This window comes from Emys orbicularis, chromosome 13 (genome assembly GCF_028017835.1).
Source record: "Emys orbicularis isolate rEmyOrb1 chromosome 13, rEmyOrb1.hap1, whole genome shotgun sequence".
In the NCBI taxonomy this organism is placed as follows: domain Eukaryota; kingdom Metazoa; phylum Chordata; order Testudines; family Emydidae; genus Emys; species Emys orbicularis.
Genome location: NC_088695.1, coordinates 8,452,963 through 8,465,850, shown reverse-complemented (window position 1 = coordinate 8,465,850; position 12,888 = coordinate 8,452,963). Strand labels below are relative to the sequence as shown.

Here is a 12,888-nt window from a genome sequence, read left to right as displayed (position 1 = left end):
GACTTCCTGAAGGATTGCAGGGTGCTGTTCTTATCCCCCAGTTGTAGTCCAGTAAACCGCTGAAGTGCCCCCCCCCACCATTGTGTGTTCTCCAGTGTGTTCTCTCTGTTAATCCTATATGGCAGTGGCTCTCAGCCTTTCCCCACCACTGCATCCCTCTCAGGAGTCTGATCTGTCTTGCGTCCTTGGCTCACTTAAAAATGACTCACTTCCAAAATCCGACAAAAAAGTACAAAAGTGTCACAGCCACTAGTACAGAAAAATTGCTGCCTTTCTCTTTCTTACCATATAATTTTAACAAAGAAATCAATTGGAACTAGGGATTTCAAATGATTAAAAAAATTAATCCTGATTAATCACATGATTATTTGAACTGTTAAACAGTAATTAATACCATTTCTCTAAATATTTTTGGATGTTGTCTCCATTTTCAAATATATTGATTTCAATTACAACACAGAATACAAAGTGTACAGTGCTCACTTTATTTTTTATTACAAGTATTTGCACTGTAAAACCCCCCCAAAAGAAATAGTATTTTTCAATTCCCCTATTACAAGTACTGTAGCCCAATCCCTTTATCATGAAAGTTGAAATTCCAAATGTAGAATTATGTAAAAAATACCTGAATTCAAAAATAAAACAATGTAAAATTTCAGAGCCTGTAAGTCCACTCAGTGCTATTTCTTCTTCTGCCAATCGCTCAGACAAACAAGTTTGCTTACATTTGTAGGAGACAATGCTGCAAGTGAGAAGAGGCAATCTTATGACACTGTTGCAGCCGGAGTCAAAAGATATTTACATGCCAGATGCGCTAAAGTTTCCTTTGATCATTCTTCAGCTTTTTAGCCTCTTCTAGGGCCTTTGGGGGAAAATTTGCATGTGCCAGTAGGGTTGCCAACTCTCCTGGATCAGATGCCATTTGTGGCAATGGTGTCTAGTCCGGGAGAGTTGGTAATCTTATCTATCAGGGAAATCTTCTCTGGCTGGCATTTCCCATTTGCCTGCCTCCTGCCGTAGGAAAGTCAATTGGCATTTATTTATTTTTTGAGCTTCTCCCACAGATATAGCTGCTATCGCCCATTTGGGTGGATTAATTAACTCTCCCACAGGTGCAGTACAGAAAAATGCTCCCTGTAGGAACGTGCTACTTATGGTGGACTGAGCATGCTCAGTAACATCTGCTGAAGTCACTGCCCTTACTAAGCATGGGATTGTGCTGACTGCTTTTTACAGGGGTTAAAAAGGGCCAAAGGGGACAAATCAGAGGAGGGGGGCAGCCAGGGTCTGAGCAGGGGGCAAAAATTCACTGGTCGGGGGGGTCATGCAACTGACAAACACCTGGCAGGAATGGCCTAGATAATACTTAGTTCTGCCATGAGTGCAGGGGACAAGAAAAGAGTGCAGGGGACAAACTGCTATCTGTAGTCATTTGCCACACCAGAGTGCAGTTTTTTTACAATAGCCATTTCTTATAAACCAGTTACAGATCAGCAACTGGTACAGGTAGCACATTCCTACAGGGAAGTTTTCTATTTCCCATTGTGTGCAGAGCAGGGGGGAAGCCAACCCTTGCTGCGCTGGGGGCTGGGACAGCCACACCTGGGATGGGGCGGGGGGGGGGAAAGAAGGGGAGAGCTGAAAGAGGGCTGAAGAGGGGAAGGGTGTGTGTAGATAAGGTGGGATTGAGGGGGGATGAGGGATGGGTCAGGGGTAGATGCAGTGGGCAAGGCGGGTTTAGGGTGACCAGATCAGAGCTATAAAATATTGGGACGCGGGGGGGGGCAGGGGGAAGGCAAGCAAAAAAAGGGGGGGGCGGAGAAAAAAAAAGGGAGTTTCAAAGGGGCTGGGGGCATTAGCAGGCCCCGGCCCCGCGCGCTGTCCTCCCCGCGGTGTCTCCCGCCCCCCGGCCCATCACAGGCATATGCGGCGTGCGGTGGGTCCGGGCGGGGGCAGCGCGGAGCGGGCAGGGGCCGGGTGGGTGGCACAGGCCGAATCCCCGCTGCTGACAGGGAGCCCCGCGCCTCTCCCTCTCGCTCGCGGCTGCGGCTCCTTCCCAGCGGGACGCGCCTCCCGCCGCCCCGGCCACATGCGGCGAGCGTCTCCCAGGCCTAGTCTCCCTCCCGCCATGTGTGACTGCTGCAGCCTCTACACTGCAGAAGAAAGGTTTGGACAACTTGTTGTTGGGGAATCAACAGGGCTATTCTCCCAAGAAAGTCCAAACAGCAGCACGAGTCATCTGTGCTATGTCTCAGGCTGTAAATAAGCTCACAGAAAAGCACAATGCCTGTGAATATGACAATGAAAATTTCGAACAGGAATTGGAAAAATTAAAATTAACCATAGCCGGAGGCCAAAGGGGTCATTTTGCCCCAGGTCAGCTTGTGCCAAGATCACTGATCTTGTGATTATACGTTTTCTTTACCTAGTGAGCCGGCATATTGACTGACAAAGGTCAGTAACAGAACAGACACGCAGAATAGAAAATTTCCACAGTAACCATGTGATGCTCAGAAGGCCCTGCTCCCAGAATCCTCTAGCAAATTCAGACATGTCAAGCTGTATCACATTCATGTTCACCACATTAATTAATAAGAAGCGCAGTAATTCATAATAATTCAGCACCGTCCCAACACCCCGGACAGTGAATCTCCTTGTTTCCCCCCGCCCCCGTCTCAGCACGAGGGGGACGTGCTTCTGCTTCACTGGTTGTCAGTTCCCTGTCACCCCCGGCCTTTTACCTCCCCACACAAACTCATCAGGTCTCTGCCAGTCCTGACTTTCCCTTACAGATTAACACTAGGTGCAGCCCCTCTGACGTGTCCTTCTGTAGTGTCCAGCCCCTCTCCACTGGGGGATACTCAGAAATTCCCAGGTAAGCCGTCGGGACAACACCAGCTTGTTTGATTCAACTGAGGATCAGCGCCACTGCCCTTACTAAGCATGGGATTGTGCTGACTGCTTTTTACAGGGGTTAAAAAGGGCCAAAGGGGACAAATCGGAGGAGGGGGGCAGCCAGGGTCTGAGCAGGGGGCAAAAATTGACTGGTCGGGAGGGTCATGCAACTGACAAACACCTGGCAGGAATGGTCTAGATAATACTTAGTTCTGCCATGAGTGCAGGGGACAAGAAAAGAGTGCAGGGGACAAACTGCTATCTGTAGTCATTTGCCACACCAGAGTGCAGTTTTTTTACAATAGCCATTTCTTATAAACCAGTTACAGATCAGCAACTGGTGCAGGTAGCACATTCCTACAGGGAAGTTTCCTATCTCCCATTGTGTGCAGAGCAGGGGGGAAGGCAACCCATGCTGCACTGGGGGCTGGGACAGCCACACCTGGGATGGGGCGTGGGGGGGGGAAGAAGGGGAGAACTGAAAGAGGGCTGAAGAGGGGAAGGGTGTGTGTAGATAAGGTGGGATTGAGGGAGGATGAGGGATGGGTCAGGGGTAGATGCAGTGGGCAAGGCGGGTTTAGGGTGACCAGATCAGAGCTATAAAATATCGGGATGCGGGGGGGCCAGGGGAGGGCGAGCAAAAAAAGGGGGGCAGAGAAAAAAAAGGGAGTTTCAAAGGGGCTGGGGGCATTAGCAGGACCCGGCCTTGCGCGCTGCCCTTCCCGCGGAGCCTCCCACCCCCCGACCTGCCACGGGCATATGCGGCGCGCGGTGGGTCTGGGCGGGGGCAATGCAGAGTGGGCAGGGGCCAGGTGGGCGGCGCGGCCCGAATCCCTGCTGCTGACAGGGAGCCCCGCGTCTCTCCCTCCTGCTCGCAGCTGTGGTTCCTTCCCAGCGGGACGCGCCTCCCGCCGCCCCGGCCACATGCGGTGCGCGTCCCCCACGCCTAGTCTCCCTCCCACCGGTAAGGAGCCACTGGACGCGCGCCGCATGTGCCCAGGGCGGGCCGGGGGTGCGTCCCGCCGGGAAAGAGCTGCAGCCGCAAGCGGGAGGGAGAGGCGCAGGGCTCCCTGGCAGCAGCGGGGATTCAGCCCACGCTCCTGCGCCGCCCACCCGGCCCCTGCCCGCTCCGCGCTGCCCCCGCCCGGACCCACCGCGCTGCCCTGCTGGCTGCATGGCTGGAGCAGCCTCCAGGCTGTGCTCCTGGCCCCGGCCCCTGTGTGCAGTGGCCCGAGGGCCGGGCAGGAGTCCTCTGGCGCGGCGGGGCCCCCCTGTCTCCCTCCCTTGCCAGCCCCCCTTTGCCCGCCCACCCGCCCGGTGCCTGGGTGCTGGAGCTGACTCACCAGCTCTAGGATCCAGGCACTGCCACCACACCCTCCCTCCAGGCTTGCGCTGCCATGCAGCTGCAAGCCTGGGAGGAGGAATGCTGTGTGGTTGGGGAAGAGGCGGGGCCAGGGTGGGGATTTGGGGAGGGAGCCAATGGGGGAAAGAGTCCCTCCGGGAGGGCAAAATTTCTTGTTTGTCCAGTGTCCCGACCAATGTTTGGTCGGGATGTGGGACAAAGAAACAAATATTGGGACACTCCCGATAAAATCGGGATGTCTGGTCACCCTAGGCGGGGTGCTGCAAGACAGATGGGGCAATGCAGCGGAATCAGGGAAGACTTATGGGGTGGATGGGAACAGGGCTACAATAGAGGGAAACTCTAAGTGAGGGGGTCACTGCGGAGGAAAGGGGGGACATGGGGAGGGGAGGCTGTGAGAACAAGAGCAGACTGGCTAGGGAAGGGAGGGAAAGAGGGTAGGGGTCGGGGAGAAGAAGAGGGAAAGATACAATGGCAGCTCCCCCACCCCACGGGGGAGGAGAGAGGGAGGGGCTGCCCCACCCAGCAGCCAGAGGGGAATTATTTTACTGGAAAAAGGGAAGTTTTGGGGGTTTGCGGAGGATTCTGCCTAAGGGCTCAGAAGCTACAAGGCAGGTGTCCAGACTAGGGATGAAAATAGCATGTAAAAAGTAACTGTTGCAACTATTAAAATTCTACTGGTTACATGTTAAGGAGTTCACAACATGGGCATCTGCCCAGCATCCCGGCTGCCACCATGACTGCTTTAGCCCAGCAAAGCACAAGGGGAGAGGCTGGAATTGCTCTGGGCCCAGTGGAACACTTTTTAGAGTAGGGGTGCAGTGCCCCCAATTATCCCTGTCTGTGCCCCCCCACCCCACCACCTTGAGGTAGGGCCGGGAGCAGGGCTATGGCTCCAGGAGGGAGGAGTCCTGATGCAGAGAGGGGTAAGGGGTGTGAGGCTGGACGTGGAAGTTGATTAAGTCATCCCCGTTGTACTGGTGTTTCCCCCACCCCCTGGGGATGTCCCAGTCCATGGCCTGCACCCCGTGGAACCCTGGGGGAGGGCAGGGACAGAACTAGCTCAGCAGCCAGACATGCTCAAAGATCATGAGTCTGCCCTCCTGCCCCCCAATCAGCTTACAGAGATTACTAAATTTGGGGGCTTTTTATTTGTCCTCTGGATTTGCACCTTTCTGGGGACACTGGGAAGAAAGGTCCTGTCACCTAGAGCCTGCGGGCGTGTGGCCACCGCCAGAGCACGTGTCTGACCTGCAGCATCCCTGCAGCACAGCCAGGCCTGGGCAGGAATCCTGTGACGTGGGAGGGACAGACTGAACGGCCCTGGCATCCCACAGACACTGTTTGTGCTTCCCCCAGGCCCGCAGAGTGGGGCTAAGTGTTTTCCTTTCGCCTTTCCCATTGTTTCCTGGTTTCTTTTATTAGCTGCTGTTTAGTAAATTGCATTTGTTCTGAACTATAGACAATGGTCAGAGAAGAGGTCAGGGAAGCATCCATAGCGGAGAAAGTGCCCGGAGTGGGGACGCTCTAGCCCGTGTTCTGAGTGGTCACAACCAGGTTGGGGGACGAGTCCCTCAGGAAACCTGGGCCCAGTCTTGTCGGGGTTATAAGGACTTTGCCACACAGGAGAGTGGAAGGGGAGCCCTCAAGGTGAGGCAGGATCTGGGTGAAGGGAGTGGGAGCAAGGACTCAGATCCTTCTGCTATTCGATTCCCCCCCCCCGGGGGGGGTGTTTAAGTCAGGAAAGTTTCCCCAATAGCAGGACCATTTACCTGCTTACCTCTGTGCATGTTTACTGGTTTCCCCTAAAGTTCATTAAGTATTTTAGGAAAACGTGTCAGCGGCCACCAGTGAGAGTTGCTGGCCACACTCTGAGTCCACCAAAAATTTGTTCGTGAGAACCCCTGGACTAGGTGCTCACGATGGGCCCTTCTGACCTTAAAGTCTGTGAGTCTAGCAGAAGCCGGACACAGAGGAAAAGCGCAAAGAGGTAGGTTGATCGCTAGGACCCAGGAGCAGCTGGGAGGCGGCTCTGGGGGGAGCAATCGCTGGGGTCAGTCCCGGCGGCAGGAAGTGTCTCGCAGCCGCTGCGGTGACTCCGGCTCCCAGGCTCCTGGCGAGATCTCCGAGCCCCGGCGGCTGGTGCTGGGAGCCCGGAGCCCTGGCTGCAGCCGGGAGAAGGGAATCTCCAGCAGGGCCCTTCCCGCTGCTCCCCAGGAGCCTCTCCCAGGGCAGAGCCCCCAGCCTGGCCAGGCCCCTTCCCGGCCCGGCCCCTGCCCCAGGGGGCCCCGCTCGGAGGGAAGGTAAGAGAGACCCGCCCCCCCCCTCGTCACACCGGGGCTGCAGGGGGAGGTTTGGCCCCAGGCTGCTCCCAGCGGAGCTGGCTGCGAGTCCTGCCCTGGGCCCGGGAAAACGGGAGGGTTGCGTTTCGTGTCGTTACACCGCCAGCTCCCGGTGTGTGCGGGGCCGGGGCAGGATCACGTTACCACCCATCCCCCATCTGGTGCTTTGTTTCCCTGCCCATGGCCGCGCTGGTGCGGACGGAGGTTGCAGGAGATCTGAGGGGGGCAGAAGGTAGGCAGGGGCCAAACTGAATGCAGGGTGGGCCCAGATGGGGGCCGGGGAAGGAGAGGGACCAGCGGCACAGTCAGGGCGGGGGGTGGGGGAGCAGCACAGGAGCTGGATCTAGACTGGTGAAGCCCTGCCACACCCCCTGGCTTGAACGGGTTTCTAGCCTATCCAGGGTTTACAGTTTGGTTCAATGGCTCTCAGCGCCCCCCACTGTATGGATTGTTTCAGACCCCCTGCCTGGGACTAGGAGGCGGGGAGAAGAACAGGGTACAGCCAGTGGGGAGTGAATCTAGGGCTGAGGGAGGCAAGCTCCATCCTCCCCTTTCCCCCCCCCCCCACTGTAGGGGCAGGACTGCAGCCTCTGAGCACCCCCAACTTCCCCCCACCTGCTGAGCGTGTGGCCCCAGCCTGAACCCCAGGGGCAGCCTAAGGAGAAGCCTGACACGCTCCTCACAGGGGCCGTACACCCCACCTCCGCAGTCAGCTGTGACTCTCAGCCGGCTTGGATAACAGAAGGTTTATTGGTCACTAGGAACACAGCATTGAACAGAGCTTGTTAGCACAGAAATCAGGAGCTTTCAGCAAAGTCCATGGGGGGAGGGGGGGAGAATCCAGACTCCCGAGCCCTGGATTCTCCCCACTGAGTCCCAAACCAGGGGACTGACCTGCTTCCAGCCCCCCATCCTCAGTGATGTACGGCTGCCCCTCCTGCGTGCTTTCTCTCTTTCCCAGGAAAACAGGTCTCATGGCCTCCCCCTCTCTCCCTGTTCTCCAGCACCTTGGGCTGGCTCCTTGCAGAGGAATGGCTTCAGCCATAGCTTGCCAGGATACAGAATTTTGACCATTCTCTATGCCGAGGCAGCTATTCTGCAGTCACACCTGCCCTCTAGAGGTCTCTGCAATGATCACACACCTGTATCCCACCAGCTTGATACTTGAATAACACATGGGGAAACGGAGGCACACACTCAGTATTCAGAGACAACATTCAGAACATTCCCACTTCATCACACCACTCTGAGACCAGCGCAGGGGCATTTTTGGCAGTGGCTGTAACCACTCTGACCCTACCAGCCCCTGAGCCTGAGGTGATGGAGAGACCTAGGGAAAAGGGCTGGAGTGGGGCAGGGAAATGACTCTGCACAAAGGGCCCCTTTCAAATACCAGCTGCGGAGTTTGGCCTACAAGGGGAGGGGCTCCCTGTGTCTGGGAGTCCCAGAGCTGTTGCCCTCTGTGACACAGCCGGGTTGAACCCCCGTTACCAGTGTCAGTGGCTGAGCTACCTAAGGAGAGCAAAGGCCCACGACAATAGGGCAGTCGCCCGTTCTCCCAGGGTGGGGAAAGAAGATAAAAAGGGAGAGTGGAGAGACTTGAAGGGCAGCAGGAGCAAGAAGTGGGGAGGGAGGTTCCCAGCTCCCAGCCCTGCCCAGATCCATTCCCTGCACCCCCCCGGGGCAGTCAGCTCTCCTGGGAACAAGGGGAGGAGCTGAGAGAGGAAAAGCCAGTTGCTCACTCTGCTGAGCACGCAGGACTGAGGGAGACGGGGGAGAGCTAGAGGGGTTACAATACACTGTGGGGCAGTGCCGTAAAGTGACTCCTTTGATTCTTCTCTTTTTCCAGTGTTTGGCTCAGAAATGCTGTTCTGGGGAGGTTTAGAATGGACGTGGTGGGTTTAGTTCGAATGGGGGAGGAGGGGCCTGGCCAGGATGGTAATGAACTAACTGGGTTTCTTCCCAGCATGGCAGAGTCCTAGAATCGGAGCGTCTGTCTGCAGGGAGAGAGCCTGGGGGGAATTGGTGGGTGACATGGACTCCAGCCCCTTATGAAACCTGCCCAATCTTCCTGCTCCTCTGACAGGCTTAGGAATCACGTCCACGTTTCACTCCAGATCGTCCGGTCTTCCAGGAGACAGGGAAGGGAAATGGCTGTGATGGAGCCAGCTCAGGTAGGGGATTTTCAGGGAGCTTGTGGTGGCGGCGGTGGTGGTATTGTAGAGGTGTTAATCACCCAGGGTGGGACGGGGTGTGATAAACCTGCTGGAACATGATCAACCTGGGTCTGATTTTCTGAACAGGCCCATTAGCGGGTCGGGGGAGGGGTGGACATTCCCCCATTTCTGAACCAGGAAATACCCCCCTGGGCAGGGCTGGGAAAACTGACCAGACTCCCAGTGCTGGGGCCTGACCCCACTGGCCAGAGGCTGCTGTGAAATACGAAGGGAAGCTGTTGGGATTCCTGTCCCGTCCCCAGCTCAAAGCTCTGCTTCCCCTATCAGCCTGTGGCTGGCAGGTGTGTGGGCAATGAGAAGACCCTGCCCTGCTCTGTGTGCTGGGAGGGACAAGGAGCTCTCACCTTCTCCCCACCCCCTGAAGCCTCCTGGCTGCTCTGAGCCGGGTGCTGGGAGGATTCTGCTTCTCTGTCCCTCCTCCCCTGTGACTAGAGGGATTGTGGCTGGGGCAGCAGGTTCTGAGTGGGGGATTCTTGTTGTTTCAGATGCCGGTGACCTTCAAAGATGTGGCTGTGTATTTCACCCAGGGGCAGGGGGCTCTGCTGGACCCCGCTCAGAGAGCCCTCTACAGGGACGTCATGCAGGAGAACTACGAGACGGTGACCTCGCTGGGTAAGGGATTCCTGGCCCCTTGGTTATTGGAAGCCGGAGGGGTCTGCATGTCTGACACTGGTCACGTTCTTCTCTCATCACTCTCCAATGAGACCAGGGAGTCAAACTCTAAGGCACATACTAAATCATCCCCACCCAACCTCGCTAGCTTGCAAGGTGGAAAAGCCGTGTATTGTCCTGTCTGTGTTGTTTCTTGGTCGCAAACAGAATCCCTCTTCTCCCTTCTCCTTGGGAACAGCTCCAGCCCTGTGAATTTTGTTCAATGATAGTGACTTTTAAATCTGTAATAGAATGACCAGGGAGATTGAAGTGTTCACTTACTGGCTTTTGTATGTTACCATTCCTGATGTCCGATTTGTGTCCACTTATTCTTTTGCGGAGGGACTATCCGGTTTGGCCAATGTACATGGCAGAGGGGCATTGCTGGCACATGATGGCATATATAACATTAGTGGATGTGCAGGTGAATGAGCCCTTGATGGTGTGGCTGATGTGATTGGGTCCTCTGATGGTGTCGCCAGAGTAGATATGGGGACAGTAGGCAACGAGGTTTGCTACAGGGATTTGTCCCTGGGTTGGTGTTTCTGTGGTGTGGTGTGTAGTTGCTGGTGAGTATTTGCTTCGGGTTGGGGGGTTGTCTGTAAGCGAGGACTGGCCTGCCTCCCAAGGTCTGTGAGAGTGATGGATCATTTTCCAGGATAGGTTGTAGATCGTGGATAATGCGCTGGAGAGGTGTTAGCTGGGGGCTGTATGTGATGACCAGTGGTGTTCTGTTGGTCCTGTCCCGTAGTAGGTGATTTCTGGGTACCTTTCTCTCCATGTGTCAGTATATAATGCCTGCATCTGTAACTTTCACTCTATGCATCTGAAGAAGTGAGGTTTTTACCCACGAAAGCTTATGCCCAAATAAATCTGTTAGTCTTTAAGGTGCCACCAGACTCCTTGTTGTTTTTGTAGATACAGACTAACACGGCTACCCCCTGATTCTTGACTCCCTGCACAGGATTCCCCATTCCCAAACCTGACCTGATCACTCAGCTGGAACAAGGGAAAGACCCGTGGGTGTCCGATCTCCAGGCCTGTAAGGGAAGAGAGATCCCAAGAGGCGCCCACACAGGTGAGGACTGACACACAAACCATCTGGGGAATGAAGGAAAAAGTTGAGAATCCCAAAAATGAGGTATCAGTAAGTGCCCTCAGTTCCTTCCTCATCTCATCCAGGGCAGGGTTGCAGGCAGCAGATATCACTGACATCGCTTCCCACGTGTCCTGTTACCTGCAGGAGTTTCCTTCCCTACTTTCCTTCTCTGTAAAAGTTTGGGTGGGAAGTGGATACAGAATCCAATTGCTCTGTCTGTGCAGCTTTAGTATGGTGGGTTTTCCCTCGGTGCTATTCCTCTTAATTTTCCTCAGCACAATGGCTCCTCTCTGAATTGTCTCTCTCCCCGCAGGTTACGAGAGAGTGAGAGAGAATAAGGATGGGAACCCACAGCAGGAAGTTTCTGGGCACGGGGAACCACAGGGGACCTTTGTGGGAAGAGCTGAAGGGAATTTTTCCCAGTGCTTGGAACAGGGAGAAGCCTGGGGAAATTGGCAGAGGTCAAAGAGTCTGTTGGGAAACCACTTAAGGGAGCAAATGGATGAATTTGTTATATATGGGGAAGAACACAGGAATCCCACAGACCGGCAGACAACCCCCAAGGAAGACAAACGCTATGAATATCTCGGTTCTGTTACGCTTCAGGCAATAAATACTGGAGAGAAAACACTTCAATGGTTGGACTGTGGGGAAAACTTCAATAAGGGCTCAGATCTTGCTAACCATGGGAGAAGCCACCTGGGAGACAGACCCTCTCGGTACCTGGAGGGCAGGAATTGTTTGATTTGGAAGTCAGCACTGATTACACATCAGAAAATCCACACAGGGGACAGACCACATAAGTGCTTAGACTGTGGGAAAAGTTTCACATGGAGTTCAGCCCTTGTTAGACATCTGGCAATCCATACCGGAGAGAGACCCCATAAGTGCTTGGACTGTGGGAAAAGTTTCATACGGAGGTCAGCCCTTGTTAAACATCTGGCAGTGCACACCAGAGAGAGACCCCACAAGTGCTTAGACTGTGTAAAAAGTTTCCTGCAGAGATCACACCTTCTTATACATCAGAGAATACACACCGGAGAGAGACGCCATAAGTGCTTGGACTGTGGGAAAAGTTTCATACGGAGGTCCGACCTTGTTGATCATCAGGCAATCCACACAGGAGAGAGACCCCACAAGTGCTTAGACTGTGGAAAAAGTTTCACATGGAGATCAGCCCTTGTTAGACATCTGGCAATCCATACCGGAGAGAGACCCCATAAGTGCTTGGACTGTGGGAAAAGTTTCATACGGAGGTCCGCCCTTGTTAAACATCTGGCAGTGCACACCAGAGAGAGACCCCACAAGTGCTTAGACTGTGAAAAAAGTTTCCTACAGAGATCACACCTTCTTATGCATCAGACAATCCACACCGGAGAGCGACCCCATAAGTGCTTGGACTGTGGGAAAAGTTTCCTATGGAAGTCAGCCCTCGTTAATCATCAGAGAATCCACACAGGAGAGCGACCCCATAAGTGCTTGGATTGTGGAAAAAGTTTCATACGGAGGTCCGACCTTGTTAAACATCAGGCAATCCACACGGGAGAGAGACCCCACAAGTGCTTAGACTGTGAAAAAAGTTTCCTACAGAGATCACACCTTCTTATGCATCAGACAATCCACACCGGAGAGCGACATAAGTGCTTAGACTGTGGGAACAGTTTCCTATGGAAGTCAGCCCTCGTTAATCATCAGAGAATCCACACAGGAGAGAGACCCCATAAGTGCTTGGATTGTGGAAAAAGTTTCATACAGAGGTCCGCCCTTGTTACACATCAGGCAGTCCACACGGGAGAGAGACCCCACAAGTGCTTAGACTGTGGGAAAAGTTTCACATGGAGATCAGCCCTTGTTAAACATCAGGCAGTCCACACGGGAGAGAGACCCCACAAGTGCTTAGACTGTGAAAAAAGTTTCCTACAGAGATCACACCTTCTTATGCATCAGAGAATCCACACGGGAGAGAGACCCCACAAGTGCTTAGACTGTGAGAAAAGTTTCAGATGGAGGTCAGCCTTTGTTAAACATCAAGCAATCCATAAAAGAGGGAGACCATAAGACTCTGGGAAAGATTTCAGAAACCGATCAGCCCTTCTAAACATCAGGCAATCCACGCACGAGAGGAACCCCGCAAGTGCATAGACTATAGAAAAATGTTTCAAATAGATGTCATCCCTTGTTATACATCAGAGAATCCACACAGAGGAATGACCCCATAACTGTTTAGCCTGTGAAAGATGTTTTAAATGGAGGTCAAAACTTATTCCAAATTGGGCAATCCACACAGGAGTGAGACCCCAT

The 12,888-nt window shown here is 54.1% G+C and overlaps 1 protein-coding gene across 1 annotated transcript; it reads left to right on the top strand.

Moving 5' to 3' along the window:
* Nucleotides 1-9,415: 9,415 nt before the first annotated feature.
* LOC135887368 (zinc finger protein 189-like) lies at nucleotides 9,416-12,645 on the top strand. The gene is made up of 5 exons (XM_065415141.1): nucleotides 9,416-9,449; nucleotides 10,453-10,566; nucleotides 10,901-10,911; nucleotides 11,698-12,166; nucleotides 12,236-12,645. Exons 1-5 carry the CDS (start codon nucleotides 9,416-9,418, stop codon nucleotides 12,643-12,645), a joined length of 1,038 nt encoding a protein of 345 aa, XP_065271213.1.
* The last annotated feature ends 243 nt before the right edge of the window (nucleotides 12,646-12,888 follow it).